The following is a 21,841-nucleotide window of genomic DNA, read 5'->3' on the forward strand; positions in this document are numbered from 1 at the left end:
AGCGTGAGATAGGCCGGAGACTCGGAGCAGCGGGAGCGGTACTGCAGTCGCTTTACCGCACCGTTGTGATGAAAATGGAGCTGAGCCAGAAGGCAAAGCTCTCTGTCTACCGGGCCATTTTCGTTCCTACCCTCAGCTATGGTCATGAAGGATGGGTCATGACCGAAAGAACGAGATCGCGGATACAAGCGGCCGAGATGGGTTTTCTCCACGGGGTGGCTGGTGTCTCCCTTAGGGATAAGGTGAGAAGTTCAGTCATCCGGGAGGGACTCGGAGTTGAACCGCTCCTCCTTCGCGTCGAAAGGAGCCAGTTGAGGTGGTTCGGGCACCTAGTTAGGATGCCACCTGGGCGCCTCCCTAGGGAGGTGTTCCAGGCACGTCCAGCTGGGAAGAGACCAAGGGGTAGACCTAGGACCAGGTGGAGGGATTATATCTCTTCGCTGGCCTGGGAGTGCCTCGGGATCCCCCAGTCAGAGCTGGTTAATGTGGCCAGGGAAAGGAAAGTTTGGGGCTCTCTGCTGGAACTGCTACCCCCATGACCCGACCACGGATAAGCGGGAGAAGATGGATGGATGGATGGAATAATGTTTTTAGGTGTCCTTAGTGAGTGAAAATTAATGGCTGTTTATTTAGTTTGAGCGTATTTCTTTTTTAAAAACTAACTCCACCCCCTCGCTTCTGGCCTCACAGAGACTGTCTTAATCAACACATAGATTAACATCCAAGGCTTATAACAGGCCGGTGCGAAATCACACCGGCCTGTTATAACACCTCAACCCTCTCATCAAAGACATCAGACAACAGCTATGAAGCTATGAAGCTATGAAGGTCTATGGGACGCCCCGTCCGTTGAAAACTGACTCTCAAGGGGTACCCTGTCCGTAATAGAGTGACGGGGAGGGGCCCTGACCGACCGTCAACATGTGACGGGTTGGGAGTCAGAACGTGTTGGTATATGGGAACGCGGTCGATGGTAAATGGGATGCATTTAGATTTCGCTTTTCTCAAAAGCACTATACAGGTGCATCTCAATAAATTAGAATATCGTGGAAAAGTTAATTAATTTCATTAAAGGTGGGGTAGGTAATTTTGAAGAAACCAGCTCGAGTGCGCTGGAATTTGAAAATACACAGCTGGAAAAAATCGGCCACTTCCTTACAGAGCCCCTCCTCCAACACACACGAACGCACACATGACCAACGAGATACGTTTTTGCACAGATGGAAGGCTGACAGCAGGTAGGCCATCCAGTTATTTTAGCTGGGCCGGCTAAAATGATTGGTCGTGCTTTTTACAGTACTACGGCTTCCACAGATGACATTTTTTTTATGGATTTGTTGTCAAAGCACTTAAGATATCCATTGCTATCGAGATCAGAGGTCGCGTTAACCGAATATTTTCCGTCAATGACGGATTTTTTCTCACAATGACAGAAAAATCTGAAAGCAGTCCGTCATTTTGACAGATTAGAACACAACTCGGAACAGCGCTAAAATGTCCACCAGCGGCCCACATTATATTACACCCTTAGTGGCCAGGTAGACTGAGGGCGATCTACTGTACTCTACTGTAGTCTGTAACTATTATTTAGTCATTCACACCCCTGTCCAGTTGGTGGCGAGTGTGTGTATATTAAGTAGCTATTGTCTAGTCTTGTTTTTGACCTCGTTGATTACCTCGTTGGTTAACCGGCTTTAGCAATCGCAAAATGTCACGTTAGCTGATCGTCCGAAGCTTTTTTAATAAGCCCAGTAATTGTGATGGTGTGGATGAACGAGGTGAAAAAAGAGGGATTGATGCGGTGGAGGATGAAGGACAGGCCAGTAAGACTAAAACTGACAACGTTCAGCCAGCGGCAGAGGGGCAAGCAAGTGGCAAGGAGTTCAAGCGGGAGTACCGGGTTCAGTGGGAGCAAGAGTTTAAGTGGCTGAGGAGAGAAGATGGCAAAATGTTCTGCGACATCTGTAGAAAAGCTAAGATGAGTAACAGATTTGTCCTAGGGTGCACGACGATGCAGAAATCAGCGTTCAGGCTACTGCAGGTCAATTGAGTTGTTCTTGTAAATGTTTTGTTCATATTTTGATTGTAATCGTCTCATTTAAAATGATGGCATTGTTCATATTTGCCTGTTTAGGCACAATGGTTGCAGTGTTTTTAGCGGCCTCTGCCCCCCTCTGCTGTGCTGCCAGTGCAGGAAAGAATAAATCATTCATGTTCGTGTTGACATGAAAAGTGACCACACGGTTGGTGTCTCTGTCCATCTTTTTTTTTCTCCATGCCCTTAAAAGTTCTGTATGAATCATTAAAAAAAAATGGATGAATGAACATTTGCTGCTCAGTACCCCAACATAAATATTAAATATTGTGTCTCATCTCACCATTAAAACATGACAAATAAAATTACGGGTAATAATGGATTAAAAATGTAACCAAATGTAAAAAGTCATATGAATTGACATATCAACGTATTATAGCAAGCCAAGTCTTGCTGGAAAATGAAATCAGCATCTCCATAAAGCTTGTCAGAAGAAGGAAGCATGAAGTGCTCTAAAATGTCCTGGTAGACGGCTGCGTTCACTTTGGACTTGAAAAAACACAGAGGACCAACACCGGCAGATGACATGGCTCCCCAAATCATCACTGATTGAAAGTAAATGTTGCATGTTATTTGGAAACAAAGGTCCCAGAGTCTGGAGGAAGAGTGGAGAGGCACACAATCCAAGTAGCTTGAAGTCCAGTGTGAAGTTTCCACAGTCAGTGATGAATTTATAGAGACATGTTTTTTTTAACGATTATTATACATTAACAAACACAAAAACTTGGCTGAGCAAGAAATATACAATGATATGATATAGACACTACTAACCAGACATTTCCAGTGTATATTTTCTACATTTACAAAGGACACAATGGCTCCATAGCTGTCAAAGTGTATCTGCAATACATAAGAACAAAACAACTTCCATTTCCCATCAAGCTGTATAATTAGCTTTATAGAGTATGCTTATATTTAGACAAAGACATACTGAAACCCTTTGTGGATATCCTCAATAGAAACACAAGTTACCTTTGACAAAGTGTGCCTCTTGACCTCTTCTCTTTCCCCAAAGAGGATCATACCAGCTGTGTAGTGGTTGAGAATATAAATCCTTGTCCCCAGTTTACATTTATTTGCATTGATATGGAAAAGGCACTCGGTGATCTGTAGAGAATGTCGACAAGCAGACATTAATAAGGAATACGATTATATTAAATATAGGGCCGGGACTCGATTAAAAAAATTAATCTAATTAATTACAGGCTTTGTAATTAATTAATTGCAATTAATCGCATTTTTAATCACATATAAATATTTGACCTGAAAATAGTGAGAAGCAATTTTTTTCACATGGATTTTAGTATACCATTGAATAATGACTGAATACATAAGCTTAAGCAACAAAAGATTGTTTATTTTTTTCAAGGATTCAGGTAGCCTATAGGTAGGTAGACCTTCTGTAAACTATAACACTTTGTTTTTTAAGTATAACACAATACTTTCAAGTACATTCAGAACATTGGAAACCCTGACTATTAGGAAACATCTCTCTGTTGCTTCAGAGGCCATAACAGACTTTGTTGATTTACCAACAGTTGATTTAAAAAATCTAATAAATTTCAGTCCAACTCTCTCAATAACCTTGGCCAAAACAATAAACAGTTCAACATAAAGTGCCAGTTGCACCAACAACATAATAAATAGTTCAACATAAAGTGTACTGTACCATTTAAAATAAAATAAAAAAGTGCCAGTGATTGACCTCAATCCCTCCTATTCTTCCAATATCCTGATGAAAAATAAAATCTCTCTGTTGCATAGGCCACTGTTTGATCAACGCGAATTGGGTGTGGGTCCTTGTACTCCGAGTCGGGCTAACGTCCACGCTAGCTTCCACGCTAGCTGCTGTAGGTTTTGCATTGAGGTGATACTTGAGGCTTGATGTGCTGCGGTGATATGCAAATTCCTTTTTGCATAATTTGCAAACAACTGTGCTCTTATTGACGCTTCCATCCGTCCGTTTTTTAAAACAAAATGTCCCATCCACGGGGCCAACCAAAGCGGTCTCATCAGCTTGTTCATTCATGTTTGACTATTGTTCACTGTGGTTTGTTGTTGTTTGAAGTCATGAACGTTAGTTGGTGCTCCAGTATAATCGGTACCCCTGAAACTCATCCAGTGAGAAACGTTCCGCGGTGCAAAAATAAGTGCGATTAAAATGCGTAAATTTTTTTAACGCGTTCATTTTTGTGTAATTAATTAATCTTAATTAACGCGTTAAAGTCCCGGCCCTAATTAAATAATAATGTAGTTGACAGGTGTTAAGCTTTGTTGATAAAAACAGAGAATTATAACAGTGAGGCATCAAATTTGACTACTTCTTCTAGTGTACAATAAAAGTTAAATATTCAACTGTGGATGCATTTTAAGATTAACTTTTAAAACAATTTTATACATTTTAGGCTTTGGGTGCTAACAAGACTTTAGTGGTGTGCCATGAAGCTAGCGTTACATGAATATTGGATTCATGTGTAGTGAAGAGACTTGGTATGAGCACTGTTTCTGTCCTATGATATGGATTAAATACCTCGCCTGTAAGCCACACCAGTGTGTGGTCTAAGGATCCGTATGTCAGAGTGATGGATGGCAAAACTCTTTCCCCTTATTTGCGTGGGGACTACAGACACCACCACCTCAGAGTCACTTTTTTCCCACAACGCGGTCAGCTGGGGGTCACAAAAAAAAACGCTATATCATTTTTAGCTCCCAAAGCAAGATTGTTAACAGAGCATGAGATACACATTGTAAATTGAAATGTATTATTGCATAAAGTTCCTTTATCATTCCTTAAAGATTAAAATCTGCATTTTAAATCTTTTGTTAATCAATTCTTTAACTATTTGTATCTGGTCCCTCTGATGAACTCCCTGATGATGTGTCCTTACAGTTTCTTACCTCTGATGAAGCATCCACTTTACCTCCCTGTGCTTCATCCTCAGCATGCTCCGTCATTTCTGATTTGGATGAAGATTGACCCGTAGACTTGTCTTTTGGATCCTGTATAGAAGCAGATCTTCAATATTGCCTTTTATGTAAAAAATCATACCTACAACATTGTCCAATATGTGTTGTTAAGTGCATGTCATAGTTAATCACTTCATCACACAATTTGAATCTCCAGTTCTATATCGTATAAGGCTTCACCCTCTAAGGCTATCGCTACTGGGTAATCCCACTGCACATGTGCAGCACTGACAGACTTAATCCACGCACACCTATGACGTGGGCCCCACCTACGGCCTCACTTCCATATAAATAGGAGGAAGGCCCGACCATCTGCTCCCATTTTTCTTCAGCACTCCGTTGCAGAAGCACTGTCAGACACAAGCTCTTTTCAGAGTTGCAGGCTAAAAAGCAAAGATTCCTCTTCTAAAAAGCTTTTTGTTCCAATTATTAAGATGCCAAACAGGATACATCATGAGTTACGACCGGCTCTCACAGTGAGTCCTGCCGGGGATTGGCAGGACCTCCCCAGGTGTCGTGCACTCATTGTGTCCGTTTCCCTCTGACCCACAGACAGCGGAGAGCGGACGCTCTCGCTGCGGCCGAGGATGATTGGCTAGTCCAGGAGTCTTACTCCGTGGACCGAGCCCTTGATTTATTGGATCCGAGTGGCGGGCAGCAGTCAGGCGACTCCTTCCCCTCCATTCACGGATCACCATGTGGTTCCCCCGGCCCCATCCTCCCTCTTCTCCGGACGGGGGAGACAGGGCGGGGGCCCGGTGGCAGCCGAACCTAGGCTCGGCTGTCGGGCTGACACCGGGTCCGGGGTCACCGGTAGGGCTGGGCGATATATCGAGTTTACACGATACATCGTGGATTGCACTTCATGCGATGTCGTAAATGACCACATCGTGAACATCGAGTATTATGTTGTCAAATCAGTTTCCCGCCGCGGCCAAAATGAGCTTTCCTTTCTCCCTCATAGACACAGGGACACACGCGGGGGGGGGAGAGAGTTCCAGAGGGTAGGGGATGCTACACTGAAAGCTCTGTCACCGAAGGTCCGCAAACTGGTGCGGGGGGTAGAGAGGAGATCCTGTCCAGACGATCGTAGCTTCCGGGGGGCGAGGGCATGGAGGGATTTGTAGGTCAGAAGAAGGAGTTTATACGTGATACGGTGCTTGACTGGGAGCCAGTGGAGGTGGATGAGGGTGGGGGTGATGTGCTGCCAGGGCTTGGTGTGAGTGAGCACCCTGGCAGCCGAGTTCTGCACATACTGGAGCCTGTCCAGGGCTTTACTGGGAACCCCGAACAGGACTCCGTTGCAGTAGTACAACCGGGAGGAGACGAAAGCATGGATGAGGGTCTCGGCCACGGAATCGGAGAGTGATGGTCATAGACGGGAGATGTTCCTGAGGTGATAGAAGGCAGACTTGGTGACGGATTTCATATGTGACTGAAATGAGAGAGTGCAGTCAAGGATGACACCCAGGTTACGGACTTCGGGAGACGGGGAGATGGAACAGCCGTCAATGTGGAGGAGGAGATCCCCAACCTTCCGGAGCAGTGCCTTGGGGGCCACAACCATGAGCTCAGTCTTCTTACTGTTGAGTTTGAGTAGATTTGCTGTCATCCAGGTTTTTATGGCATGGAGACAATTGACCAGAGACTGTGGAGAGAGATGGACAGATGGTGAGGTGCTGAGATAGAGCTGAGTGTCATCAGCGTAGCAGTGGAAATTGAGACCGAAGTGACATATGATCTGGCCAAGGGGGAGCATGTAAATGGTGAAAAGTAGGGGAGCAAGCACGGAGCCTTGGGGGACACCATGGTTGACTGGGGCCGGGGGGGAGGATGAGCCGCTGATGCTGACAAACTGAGACCTGGTTGAGAGATAGGACTGAAACCATCACAGAGCTGTGCCAGTGATGCCAAGGTTGTCGGAGAGGCTTTTCAGGAGGACTGTATGAGAAACGGTGTCAAAGGCCGCAGAGAGGTCGAGGAGGATGAGAATACTGATTTGTCCAGAGTCAGCAGCGAGAAGGAGGTCATTAGTGATCTTGAGGAGGGCGGTCTCTGTGCTGTGATGTGCTCTGTAGGCTGACTGTAGGGGTTCGTAGAGGTCATGGTTGGACAGATGTTGATGAAGCTGGGCGGCGACTGCTCTTTCCAAGGTTTTACTAAGGAAAGGAAGGTTGGAAATCGGTCGGTAGTTTTTCAGCTCCTCAGGGTCCAGACCAGGCTTCTTGAGGATGGGAGTGATGGAGGCGGTTTTGAAGCAGGAGGGAACTATTCCAGATGACAGAGAGGAGTTGATGATGTCTGTTATGATGGGGCAGAGGGTGGGAAGGCAGGCCTTGACCAGCACCGTGGGCATGAGGTCAAGGGAGCAGGTGGAGGCCTTAGCATTGGTCACCAGCTTCGAGACCAGTGGAACATCCACTGGGGAGAAGGAGGAGAGAGAGCATTGGGGATTGAGGGGTTGAGCTGGGAGTGTGCATTTCTGTGTCAGGGGCCAGTGCAGAGAGGGGGAGGGGCTGGGCACCAGGAGTTGTTGATGAATGGAGATCATCTTAGCCTGAAAAAAGTTGAGGAATTTGGAGCAGAGGTCAGGAGCTTCAGCAGTGTACGTGGCAGGGAGGGGGCGGAGCAGTCGGTTGATGGTGGAGAACAAGGATCTGGGGTGATTTTGTTGTGAGGTGATGAGGGAGGAGTAGTAGGCGGTCTTGGTCTTGGAGAGAGCCTCCTTGTAGGACCTCACATGGTCCACCAAGGCCATACGGTGGACGGTGAGGCCAGTTTGTCTGGAAAGCCGCTCCAGCCGAAGACCAGTTTGCTTCATTGTGCGAAGATCAGAGGTGAACCATGGTGCCGGGCGGAGAAAAGACACCGTCCGGCTTCTGAGGGGAGCCAGAGAGTCCAGGCTGAGAGAGAGGGCAGTGTTGTAGCGGGCCACCAACACGTCCGGCGAAGTGTCGGAGAGAGCCGGGGCCATGTGGGTTATGAGGAGGTCTGATAGGGCTGATGCACTCACTGATTTGGTGTCTCTGAAGGTGATTGTGCGCCTGGGGGGCTGCCTGGCTAGGGGGATGGGGATGGTGAAGATGATGGCATGGTGGTCTGATACTGCCAGGTCTAGGCGCTGCAGGTGAGAGGGGGGGGGGGGCACTAGTGGAGCAGACTAGATCCTGCGTCTGACCTTTGGTGTCGGTGGGGCCCTGGACATGCTGTGTTATGTTGAGGCAGTCCAGAAGTGACAGAAATTCTGCGGCAAAGCTACAGCTGGTGGCGTCGACGTGGATGTTAAAATCTCCCAGCAGATAGGTGGAAGGTGATTTAGAGCAGAGAGAGGACAGAAGCTCACTCAGCTCGGACATGGAGGTGGTGGAAGCTTTGGGGGGGCGGTAAATCAGGGCAACCTGGAGTAGAGGTGATCCGGAGAGCGAGAATGTAATACACTCAAATGATGTGATATTGGGAGAGGGAATCTCCCTGACCCGGATGCCTGCTCGGTGGATGACAGCCAGCCCGCCGCTGCGGCCCGTGGAGCGAGGTTTATGGAGGTAAACGTAGCCTGGGGGAGTAGCTTGGTTGAGAGCGAAGAAATCCTGCTGGTTCTGCCATGTCTCCGTTAAACATAAGAAATCAAGTTTCCTATCAATGATGATGTCATGGATGAGTAGTGCTTTATTGTTGAGGGAGCGGGTATTGAGCAGCATGAAGGTGGCTGCAGAGGAGACAGGAGGAGTGCTACTGTCAGAGCAGGCAAGGGGCTTCAAACAGCTGGTGCGCACGTGACGTGTGTTTAGATGACGTCGACAAGCAACACGGAAATGCAGAGCCGATTGTACCACAGGAATACTAGAATTTGTGTGAATACATTTGTAGCGGGATGATCTGTGTATGTAGCGGGGGTGCTGCAAGAGTCTGGATGATCTGATGGCATCCAGGCAGACTGGTGCAGTAGAGCTGAAAAAACTCCGAAGTTGGAGAGCGGAGTATTGAAGCACCATATCCACAGCAACTAACCGGCTAGCAACCGAGCCTCGGGCAACAGCACTCCGCGGTGCAATGATCGGAGCTAACTCACGGATAGTTCGGCCCTCAAGGCAACAGTCAATCCAGTTTAGGGATAATCCAGGTGGCGAGAGAGGTGGAAGTCCGAGCCAAAAACCCAGGGGAAAACGGGATTCGGCGGCTGTCGATGCTAACAGCTGGCAGGTAGCTAGCCCCAGACAACTGATCCACAGAAATGGTGAGTAGCCAGATGAAAAAACTGAACAACGCGATCATCACACAGTTGTGACAGAACAGTAGGCTATATATGATCCAGCAGTCAAAACAAACACTTTTTACAAGGCAAGAAAAGTTAAAACGCAGACGGAGAAGCGGCGAACAAGCAACGCCAGTGTCCTCTCATGTGAGAGAGCATGAGATCAGCCTCTCCTTGTCTTTTTAAATAGAGCGACATATAAAGGAGACTCTGTTTGGTTGGTTGTGAGTGGCAAGGGGCGTTATGTATGAATGCAGCATAAGTGCTCGAGTTGACTGCCTGAACTACCTCGCAGGCTTCGCCCCATTTTTGATCCTCACATATTTGTTTTCCGTTTAAAACCCCTGCACCTACAAACACAAACCGCTTTCTGTGCATGGATCGCTGTGCATTCGTGTGTGGGTTTTTTGAGACTCCTCTGACGGTCAGCCGATTGGTACTTGTAATGTTTTCTATCTATAGCCAATCAGATGTCTCCTCAATTCTAAGCCAATCACCTAAGCGTGCGCCCCCACGAGGGTAGATTTCTTGCGTTCATGACGTAGCGCTTCATGTACGCATTTTGCGCTGTCCGGAGCTGACAGGTCCATGGAGCCTTTCTGCAGGCGCTAATCTCAGGACACCTCCACTCTCAGTACATTGCCACTTTCCGAACAGGAAATGCACGCGAATACAAGCATTTATATTATTAAGGTACAGCGCCACTTTCCGAACCATTAATGAATGCTTGTGTACACAAAAACGGCAGGCAAAACCGTTTTAAATGTGTGTTTCCTGTATTGCGAATACAGCTGCTTTATTTATGTCTGTATGAAGTTGTTGTGAGTGTGGTACAGGTTAGCTTAGCCTAATCGATCAGTGCACTACGAAGCCAGTACTATACAGTGAACTGTCAACGGGGGGAGCCCCGCCGGTCATTATCGGCCGATATTCACTCTTAATAGTTTGATCGGTGCTCTCTATAAAGGCCGATCAGGAGAGCTGGATCTGATCGATATGGACATAAATGTGAGTGAAGTTTTAGCAAGCTGCATGAGAAACTGACGGGCTGTCAGGAGAGAGGGATGGAGAGAGGAAAAGAGAGGATCCGTTACTCCCGTGTTATTAGCCATATCCGGTCATAGTCCGGCAATTACCTGCTAACGGAAACTCTGCTACACAATTCTTCTTCTTATTATTATTATTATTGAAACATGACCGGTAAGTTTCAAATTTGTCCCGTAAAATACATTCTGTCCGCGGAAACCCTGCTCCGGACAGCTCAAAATGCGTACATGAAGTGCCATGAACGCAATAAATCATACCCTCGTGGGGATGCGCTCATGTGATTGTCTTAGAATGAAGGAGACATCTGATTGGCTATAGATAGAAAAAATTAAGTAAGAATCGAGTGACCGTCAGGGGAGTCTCAAAAAACACACACGCGAATGCACAGCGATCCATGCACAGAAAGCGGTTTGTGTTGGCAGGTTCAGGGGATTTAAACGGAAAACAAATATCTGAGGATCAAAAATACATATGTAAAACTTTTTTCTGTATTTGGATTTTATTTACATGTATATGAAACGGAACACACTTTGTGTGTGCATTGAAAAACACAAGTGTGAATCCTTCTGTGTGCATGTGTGTATTATGAGACTTTTCTGAGCCCATACAGCACATCCTGAGCAGGTTCGCAAGCTGATTGGCGGCGCATGTGTTCGATGGACAGATGGAAGATAATAAGCAGCAAGGCTACCCGGTTAAGCCGGCTGCCACTAGCCTATTGGTTATTTGGCAGCATGGCTCGCTGCTTAAGCCGGCTGGTTTTTTAGTTTATCGGTTAATAAACAGCAGGGCTTACTATTCAATCCGTCTACCTTATCCTTTTGGTTATTAGGCAGCACAGATTTTTCCCCAGACATACCTCCTACCCACGGTCGTAATGAGCCCACGAGGGCCATTATTACGCCTCGTGTGGACAACACTGCACACACCTCCACTCATCCCTTAGTGGTGTTTAGCATGAACGCGCGGTTTACAAGTCTTCTCCTAAAGGGCGACAAAATGAGAGCCTGTGTGAATTGCAGCGTGTGGAGGGCTCTGGCGTGGTTTGTTACCATGACAACCACAGCACATCCAGAGAATGTACACCCGCTATCAGAGTATTACTCAGGGTAGCGGCGCATGTGTCTGATCGACAGATGGATGAGCAGGCGGATGGGCAGAGGGTAGTCTACACTCTGGAGTTCGCCTCTCGAACTTTCAACGGGATACAGGAAACAATCCTTTCATCCCAGGAACAGTGTCTCACACTCCTCTCAGAGCTGGAGGAACTTTTGTTAAATAAAACATTTTTCCAGGGTTCCTCAAGGGGAAGAAAATCAGGGTTTTTTACTCCCGCAATTTTCTGGTCCCGAAGGAGACGGGGCTGGGGGAATGAGACCCATCCTCGATCTGTCAGTGTCCAACAAGGAAATGGCCTCTTCCCATGCTGACGATCAAACAGGTGCTGGAGTGTGTTCACCAGGGAGACTGGTTCACTTCCATAGTCCTGAAGGATTGTTACAGCCGCTGTCTTCCTGGGGCTGTTAATCCTGTTTGTTTGTGTGTGTGTGTGTGTGTGTGTGTGTGTGTGTGTGTGTGTGTGTGTGTGTGTGTGTGTGTGTGTGTGTGTGTGTGTGTGTGTGTGTGTGTGTGTGTGTGTGTGTGTGTGTGTGTGTGTGTGTGTGTGTGTGTGTGTGTGTGTGTGTGTGTGTGTGTGTGTGTGTGTGTGTGTGTGTGTGTGTGTGTACACATGAGCTGCGCAGTTCCTCCGACGTCCCGCCATCGCAACATCCGAAGAGGTGATTGGATGAGACTTCATCCAATCCCCGCCCCTTCCGGCACATCTCCCGGGGGAGGAGTACAAAGGCCGCGGACTGTCATCACTCTGGAGGCTCTTTTGAAGAACAGACGCCTCTCGCTATTTGCTCGACGTTCTGTGTTTAACTTGTGTGGACCTTGTATTCGAAGTATTGTTGTGATTAGATGTGCTTAGATTAGTTTGATTAGAGATGCTTAGATTAGTTTAGTATTGTTTGACTGTTGTCCTAGCTGTGTTTTCTTACAGCCTTCCTTTCCTAGTTGTACCACTTTTACAGTGAGGTTTTGTTTCCTTTATTTAGTGTGTGAGTATTTAGTTTCCCTGTAGCCTATGTGTTTAGACTCACTGTTTAGAGTCCTCCCTTAGTTTGGTTGCCCATTTAAACTTGCGCCCTTGTGGCCACTTTTGTTTGTTATGTAAACCGGTGTTTGTGGCAATTTGTTTGTTTCAGGCTGCTTGCCTGCCATTTTGTTTACCAGCTGTTTAAAATAAACCGCTTATAATTATACCAATTCCAATCTGTTCGTGTCATTTCCCTTTGGTTCCCCTAGCCCAATAGGGAACGTAACAAGGATGCATTCCTCCACGTAACCATCATCCCGAAACACAGCAAATTCCTGCGTTTCCAGTGTGTGGAGACGGCTGGAGCAGCTACACAGAATGGGGATGAGAGTGTTATTTTACCTGGACGACCGGCTGTGGCTGGCTCGCTCCAGGGAGGAAGCGGCTTTACAGACGATACAGCTTGTATCTCATCTGTCAAACCTGGGTTTCATTATCAGGCCCCCATGAGAGCGCGACTCTCACAGCAGAGAGTGGAGAAAGTGACAGCTCTCCTCCGGCGCATCACACCCCACGGGGTGGTGACAGCCCTCTCCGTGATGCAGCTGTTAGGCATGATGTCAGATGGTCACGTAGTGATCGCCCTGGGTCTCCTTCACATGAGGAGACTCCAGAGGTGGTTTATTTGCCTGCGCATAGACCATGTAAGTCAGAAGAGATGCATGGTGTACATTCCTCCTTCCGTGGGTTTGGATTTAACCTACTGGAAAAATCTCCACGTCCTTTCAGTGGGGGTGCCCTTGGGCAGAGTGACGTCACACACCACAGTGTTCACAGAGATGTTTCCTGTCCTATTTCCACTGAAGACTGCAGAAATTGGCCCTTTAAGTTGTGGTTTTTGTTTTATAACGAAGATGACGGAACCTGCCTTGTCTTTTTGGGATATCAGATCATTTAACCTGTTAAGCCCGAGAGACCCCGGTACCGGGGCCCTCCCGCAACATCTTGCAGGAAACAGTGTCAGAGGGCATCTTAAAGCTCCCATGTCATGCTTTTCCGGTTATTACCCGTTCCCTTGTGTGTTATGAAGGTTTTTCTGCATGTAAACGGTGTGCAGAGTCAAAACCCTTAAAGTACACCCTGTAGGGAGTAAAACTCTAGCACAGAAAATACCTCCCCAAAACCATGGGCGAAGTTTGAACTTTAAGGTTGGGGGTGCCAAAAAATAACTACAAATGTAATGTATAGCTATAGGCTGCAACACAAGGATTCATACATGAAAATTGATCAGGATAGCCTACAGGCTACTGCAGGTGTGTTTTCATAACTAATATGCCCAATAGATGAAATTACTATGGCAGCGGAACTCGCCGCAAAATAAAACGGCTGCTACGGCACATACTGCTGCTATAATTAGGCTATAACACAGAGGTCTGTAGGATCAATGTTCCCCAATGCTCACACACTTTTTAATGAACTGTATAGGCATACTAACTAATAACTGTAGGATATAAGCACAGCAGTTTTATCACATTTTGACCTAATTTCAGCGATGAAAACAAAGCCAACCAACAAAGTAATGACTTTTGTTCACCGTCATCTAGTGATTATGATCTCCATGCATTCAGCGTCTCTGCCCCACAACTGTCAGCAGCGGCCGTTAGCAGGACCGAAGCATGTGAGCACAACGCAAACGGGAGGATTTGGAGGATTTTGGTTTGAGCGTGGAGCGGTGTCTGCTGCTTACTGCAGCTGGCTATCCCCGGATGCAGATGCTGCGCAATTACGCATTTAAGCTCAACAAAACGAAATAATTTGAATGAATGGCTTACCTAGTGCAGCTTCAGGCGCCTCTTTTTCCGGCTGGCATAGATGTCCACTATCTTCTCAACTGACAGTTTTGCAGTCAAATCTCCCTCAATGTGCAGCAGGGCCAGATCAGAAAATCTCTCCTGGATCATTGTAGTTCTCAGCCAGTTTCTGATCCTCCTCATTGCTGAGAAACTTCTCTCTGATGTCGCTGATCCAATGGGCAGTGTCAGTGCAAGCTGGAGTAATGGGAAGAAGTTTGGATAGCTCTCCTTGCTCACTTCGTTTTGCAGGTCCTTCAGGTTAATGGGAGATTGGACAGCACATTTTAGTGACACTGGTCCATTTCTGCTGTCACCAACTGTGGATGGACGATCTTGAGGCTTGCATATTTTCTCAGAAGTGGTTCAATGCCTTTCTTCTCACACTTTATCACAGCATCACATGCCGCTGCAAGCTCCATGGCTTCACCTGAAAACCGTCTGTCCAACTCGGCCATCATATTGTCCAGCACAGGGAGATATAAATGACAGTAGATGGCGTGAGCCTCAAATTGTCCGTCTATTTCCTCATTCCTTTCATCTCGTTGGCGCTGCCCAAGTGTGGCCCCCACTACATACTGGTAAAGCGACAAAGGGGGTCTTGAACTTCTTTTTCGCTTTGCCATGGAGGGGGGTCACTTTCTGCAGTGGCAACTGGCATGCCGACGTCCTCGCCAAACTGCTTGATCTGGCTCCATATGTCTTGCCAACCTTCCTCCTCTCCTCTGCGTTCCCTCAAGTGTGCTCTCAGACTGTTGATCGTGGAGGCAGCATCTGCAAGTGTTGTGGATTTGGACTGAAGTTTCTTGTGAACAACGTGCACAACCCGCAGTAGGTCCTCAAGAATAATGAGGCAGGCGATGAAGCCAGGTGTGGTCATGTGATTATACAACCCACTTGCTTCCACTGACCATTTCTGTCCTTCATCCACCATCTCCTTCAGACAGCGTGTGATAGGCACATAATGTGATTTAACCGCAAAGACGCATCGCCATTTGCTCGCCCAACGCGTGTCACTGGGTTGCCCAATTTCCTTTGCCTTCATCTCGAGTGTTTTCTGCATCGCCAGAAACCTGTGGTGGTTGCTTGGTTCTGAAAACACGGAGTACAGCTTATCAATAACATTTAACGTCATTTTGATGTCTCTGTTGACTGTGCATGATTCCACCAGGACCAGATTAAGTTTATGGGCCATGCAGTGTACGTAGATGGCAAAGGGGTAATCTTCCTTGATACGCTGCTGCACTCCAGTTAAATGCCCAGACATAACTGAGGCCCCATCATACGACTGTTCGACTATTGGGACGTCCTGCAGTCCACATGACTCCAACCCCTTCTTGATACCCTCAACAATCCCAGCAGCATCTCGGGAGGCAGAGCAGTCAATGAAGCAGATTAATCGCTCCTTAACCTGTAGCTTTTCTGCATATCTGATACACACAGACAGTTGTTCAGACTTTGATGATTTGGCCTCATCCGCGATAACCGTGAAAAAACCAGTCTCACGCACTGCATTTGCTATTTCCTCTCTGACTAGCTCTGCACACAAAGAGATGACCTCGTTTTGAAAATCTGGACTTGTACAATTAAAGTACTTCTCATCCTGCATTTTGCGGAAACTTGGGTCATACTTGCCGAGGAAGTCGCACAGACTCAAAAAGTTTCCCTTTGTTTCATCATCATCATCCGGCTTGCTTTTATCTGTTTCTGTATCGACTGTATTTGTGTGCTTTTTTTCATTTTTATTTTCTTGTATTTCCTTTTTTCTCCATTGTATTTCCCGATGTCCACGGAAAGGGAGGCCCAGTTGAGACAGCAGCTTAACGACATCCACGACCTTTGTGAAATACTCCCTGTTTTTATCCACTGTGTTCTGGTGACTGGTTGACAAGTGGACTCTGACAGATCCATGCTTTTCAGTTTCCTTGTAGCCCTCCCACAGTCTCATGCAGGCCTTGTGTTTTTCACAAGAGCTATGCTTTATCAGCCTCTCAGTTAGCTTACTCCAATATCGCCCGCCTTGTTTAGCTAGTGTGTCTTCCTCCTCTCCAATCTCCTTGGAAAAGTGGCGGCAACAAAAACAAAACACTGCGTCCCTTGAAACCGAGTACTCCAGCCACGGATGCTTGTTATAAAAGAATGCAGAAAAGCAACGATTTCTATCTCCAATTTTGTGTCTTGGGAAAACGGGAAGCACTGGCTGTTTGGGGCCCACACTTTTATCTCCTAGGTCACTGGGAAGTTGACCGCCATCAGAGGCTGTCTCACAGGGATTGCAAGCGGCGGGAGCTGCGGTGCCGACCGGCGCCAAGATGTGGTGGCTGGTCGACGGGCGAGGCAGGACTGGCGGGTCCGGAGCAGGTGCAGCTTGGGTGGCAGCAACGGTGGCGCTGGAACTTGAATCCGAAACTGTAGTTGTTTTGGTTGCGAAGAACCTGCGTATATCCATTTTTTTAGTCTTCTCCTGTCAGGTTTTGGCGGCTGGCAGACTCGACTTGTCTGAATTTGAGTGCTCAAAGTGCGCATGTGCGTGCAGCGTGTGAGGGCGCAGCAGCTGCACAGATCGTCTGTGTAGACTCATTTTTGAGTAATGTTCTGTCTCTGACAGCAGTACACACTGAGACAATATGTTTGTGGATTTAAATGTATTATGTTTATTGAGTTTGAATTTATTGATATAGCGTTCCAGAGTTATATTTATCTAGGCCACCTACTATCTGTACATCATAACTAAAAAAAAATAAAAAAAGACTCCGGCCACCAGGGGGTGCCGGGCACCCCGGGAACCCCCCCAAACTTCGCCTATGCCCAAAACGCCTCGTTGGTGAAACGTCATCATCCATTTGATTCTTCCGGGTACGTGCTTACGAAAGCACGTACCCGGAACTAAATGGGCCGATCCGTGGAGCCGTTACGTTACGTCTGCGGAGCCGTTACGTTAAGCCCCCGCTGATTGGTCCAAATTGACCAATCCACACACACACTCAGTGCATGCAGCTCTGCTGATCTCTCCTCCCTGGCTGCAGGCTGATAACAGACAGTTGGGATCGCGGCGAAATTCTCTCTGCAGACCCATTCTCACAGCGTTTATCAACCTATAAACCTTTTTCTTACTCAATATCAAGCCACACTTATTGTTTTTATTTTGGCTGTGACTTTGTGTGTGTTCAGGTTGAGTTTGGCTGTGTTTGGCTGTATATTGCTAAACAAGGAAATCACACCTCCACGGAGCTCAGCGCGATTCGTAACCGACCAATCAGAGCACACTGGGCTCACAGGGAGGGGAGGGGGGAGCTGCAGCGAGCCGTTTAGTGGAGAAAGTGAATACTGCTGAATAATACACATACTTTACAGAGATGCTGTATGCGAAACCAATGTGAGTTTGGAAAATTGAACAGTATTTTTCTATTTTAGTATACCTCAACAATGGAATTATGATCAGTGGAAATGGCCATGACATGGGACCTTTAAAGAGCAACTTCCAGGTTAAAGACACCTGTGAATAAATGTGGAGGAAAATGATGAATACACTAGATTTACAGATACCGAAGCAGTGGCAGACCGGGGTGGTGGTTCCCCTTTTCAAAAAGGGGGATCAGAGGGTGTGTGCCAATTACAGAGGCATCACACTACTCAGCCTCCCCGGGAAAGTTTACTCTAAGGTACTCGAAAGGAGGGTCAGGCCGATTGTCGAACCTCAGATTGAGGAGGAACAATGCGGATTCCGTCCTGGTCGTGGAACGACGGATCAGCTTTTTACTTTCGAAAGGATCCTGGAGGGGGCCTGGGAGTACGCTCATCCGGTCTACATGTGTTTTGTAGACTTGGAGAAGGCGTATGACTGGGTTCCCAGGGAGTCACTGTGGGAGGTGCTGCGGGAGTATGGGGTGAGGGGGTCTCTACTCAGGTCAATCCAATCTCTGTACTCCCAAAGCGAGAGCTGTGTCCGGGTCCTCGGCAGTAAGTCGGACCCATTTCAGGTGAGGGTTGGCCTCTGCCAGGGCTGCACTTTGTCACCAATCCTGTTTGTAATATACATGGATCGGATTTCGAGGCGTAGTCGTGGGGGAGGGGGTCTGCAGTTCGGTGGACTAAGGATTGCACCACTGCTTTTTGCAGATGATGTGGTTCTGATGGCTTCATCGGTCTGCGACCTTCAGCACTCACTGGATTGGTTCGCAACCGAGTGTGAAGCGGCTGGGATGAGGATCAGCACCTCCAAATCTGAGGCCATGGTTCTCAGCAGGAAACCGATGGACTGTCCACTCCAAGTAGGGAAGGCATAAAAAAGCCTCGGCACGTGACCTCCCGCGTGTGACGTAACATGGGGGAAACAAGGGGAAGAGCGGCCGGTGTAACGTATTAATAAACATGGATCCCAATGCTAGTTTCGACACAGAAGACTAAGAAGAAGTTGAACATGAATATTCTAATGCATATGACGGACCACAAACTTATAATTATGAGCCTGCTAGGCGTCCAAGAAACCAGGAGCAGCCAAGGATTAGAAGAAATAATGGCCATCGGAGAGAAATTGAGCTGTGGTGTGAGGAGAACCAGTGGAGAACTGGGCAGCTATCTTGGTGACAACATTGTGAAGTTAGCTCTCATATATCAGGCTATAACTAACGTAGCATTGATAATATAGTAACGTTACTGGCAGGACTGTTGATACTGATCCATAACAGAAACTAATGCGCAAGTATCAGCCGTATCTCGCGTTACCTAATGCAACTCCACACTACGGTGCTGTGTACCGGAGGGGAGACGCGAGATACGGCTGACACTACCGTTATAAATGGCTTGATGGAAAGCAGGTGTGTAGTCGGGGAGGGTGCACAGCTGATTGCAGCAGGTGAGTGGAGGTTGAGCCTGGAGCCAGGGGTGAAAGCCACCACGCACACACAAACAACACAGACAGGGGGAAACAAACAAACACAAAGGAGACGGCTGGAGCAGTACAGCCACCACAGCGTTACCTAATGCAACTCCACACTACGTCTTACGGTGCCGTGTACCGGAGGGGAGAGAGAGAGAGCAGCGAAGGGGGGGAGAGAGAAGTAATACGGTTTTCTGATAAAGCTGTGGAGAGTATGTGCTGCAGGGAGGTGGATGCACAACGCACCCAGGAACGAACGCTAGCTCCGGTCCTTTTTACTGTGGACTCGATGTCCTGACAGGCTGGTATTTGTGCAACCTGCACAAACACAATACTGCACCATGATTACAAATGGTGAAATACAACGTAAAACTACCGAAAAATACCAGCTCACTAAAACACAACCGCTCAACTCAACGCAACTACTAACTATACCCGCGGTCAGAGAGCGGAGATGTTTACCCTTTGTTATGTAATATGACGCGTTTGACGTATGACCTTAAAAAAAAGCAATTTTTAAGAGCAGAGATCAAAATTGCTCCTTTCCCTCTGAATTCCTGCCCTTATATCTCGTAAAACATATCAAATCCTACATTCACTTTTTTAATTGTAATTTTCAAGCAAGTTTAAGCATAAATGTAGAAAAAAAAAAAACCTGCAAGATGCTCTTTAACATTTAATAAACTATGAATGTTTTATATCCATGTAACGGGAAGAAACTCATCTAACTGATAATTAAAAAAAAAAAAAACCTACAATGCTAACGCTGAGCCTCTGAATTAGCAGCGAGCGAAAAATGCTAATAGATTACTGCACCGAAACTCACTCATAAAACCTTATTAATTATCCTTTCTGCACATCCAATACATCGATTCGCATCGCGAGATGACACAGAATCAATAGGTACATACATTATCACTATATGATGAGAACTCGCAACTTTATAAACAAAAACTGACATCAAAACATGTGGCGCTAGGTAGCTAAAAATGCTAACATTGCTTACCTCTGTCATTGTCTGGTCAAAAGTGGTCTTCAATGACATTAAAACGATAACAACGCTGCTGAAGTTAATCCATAGGTTAATCCAATGTGTCCCTTTGAAATGATTTCTGATCATCCATAAGCAATAAACCTGCTTTTCCGTTTCCAGATGTCAGAGATAGGTTCACTCTGATGCAAACCTGCATGCGCAAAGCCCCCAATTTTTTTGTACCGTGTGTGTGTGTGGGGAAATCCCCCTTCGATTCCATTGGCTCTAACGCTTATAAAGAGATTTCATTCGTCAAAATCGACCAAGAGGGGCCAGAGATATGGAAAATCCACCCAAATGACCCCAGAACTGGGTTTATTTTTGATAAATCTCTCTAAAAAGGTCAAATGTCACTTTTTGTTGCATCAATCTTGATACAGGGTACTTATTATATGTTGTACTTTGGATTCCTAAAGCTTTTAGTCTACCTTACCATCATCCAAGGGTAGTTTTCACTATAAGTAAAAAAAGAATTTTTGTACCGACACTATAATTTACAGTTTTTTACTATGTTCAATCTGAATTTTCTTTAAAATAAAAAACATGTATATTGATTCTGACTTTTCTACATCCAACTCACAGGTTTATCATTACTTTGAGAAAAAGGATTATTAATTTAACCCTTTTAGAATGGAAGATATGTTCATTTGTTCTGGGAATGTCATTTTCGAGCCTGAGACCTGAAAAACACGCTCAGGGCTAAACAGGTTAAACATTATTTGAGAGCTATTTTTTGTTTAGACTAACTATTCATATTGCAAACAGCTTGCACTGGCTCGAAAGCACAAACAGTTAATCATTTTTTAACCCCACAGATTTCATTTGATGTATAAAAGTCACAAGATTCATTTTATTGCAATTATTTTGGTGTTATTTAACCAGATATCTTTTATTTTTAGGATGAATATTGGACTTTACCTTGTTAACTTATTACGCTTATTTTTTAAATAAAATAGTAATATTAATAGATTTGAAATATAATAACCTTAAAATGTAGATTATTCACATTTATCTTGTTGCTGTGTGTTGTCACTTACACTTGATGCATTCTTGTAATCGGTGTTGGTGAGTGTCTCCTCGTATGTCAGATTTTTCTTGCAAGGAATTCCAGTCTGGTTGGTGTTGAGGTTTGTCACCAGGGAGAAGTACCAGTCTCCATCACACAGAACCGCGGACACCCAAACAGCAGTCAGATAAACATATTTCACAAGACAAATCAAGATAAAACTCCAGAAACTATTGCGATTAAAATGACAGCTGCACGGACACATCCACTTTTGTTTTGTAGACTCAATTATAGTGGCAACCATGGTGAGGATCAAAGGAGGGGCAGCCATGAACACTATCATGTCGATGTACACCTGGTCGGCAGCAACAAACAAAATTCATTTCAAATAAATACAGCAGAATGAAGAAGAAGGCTATGAGCAGCAACATACTCACAGTATTTAATATGACTTTGATAAAGTTCTGAGGAACATCACCGAGGTGCACCATGTTGTCTTAGAGGGCTAAAAAAAGCACTGGCTTTAACATGATATGCTATAAGATTGCATTGGAAAATGCTCTGTCCTCCACCAGTCGAGTGAATATATATATATAGTATATCAGCCACAAGAACAAACAGGAAGTGGTATG

At 46.1% G+C, this 21,841-nt stretch overlaps 1 protein-coding gene across 2 annotated transcripts; it reads right to left on the reverse strand.

Moving 5' to 3' along the window:
- Positions 1-2,694: 2,694 nt before the first annotated feature.
- LOC307032699 (uncharacterized protein) lies at positions 2,695-21,624 on the reverse strand. 2 transcript variants are annotated; one of them, XR_013806361.1, is made up of 5 exons: positions 21,241-21,624; positions 4,994-5,095; positions 4,626-4,764; positions 3,068-3,202; positions 2,695-2,935 (listed from the first exon to the last, which is right to left on the reverse strand). XR_013806361.1 is itself a non-coding variant. In XM_079670857.1 (4 exons), the coding sequence occupies exons 1-4, from the start codon at positions 21,550-21,552 to the stop codon at positions 3,168-3,170; spliced, it is 588 nt and encodes a 195-aa protein (XP_079526983.1). In that variant the 5' UTR covers positions 21,553-21,624; the 3' UTR covers positions 2,695-3,167. The 2 variants fall into 2 exon arrangements, 1 of the variants encoding a protein (XP_079526983.1); XM_079670857.1 differs by having other exon boundaries at positions 2,695-3,202.
- Between the last annotated feature and the right edge of the window lie 217 nt (positions 21,625-21,841).

Source organism: Notothenia rossii (genome assembly GCF_949606895.1).
Source record: "Notothenia rossii genome assembly, chromosome: 3".
NCBI lineage: Eukaryota > Metazoa > Chordata > Actinopteri > Perciformes > Nototheniidae > Notothenia > Notothenia rossii.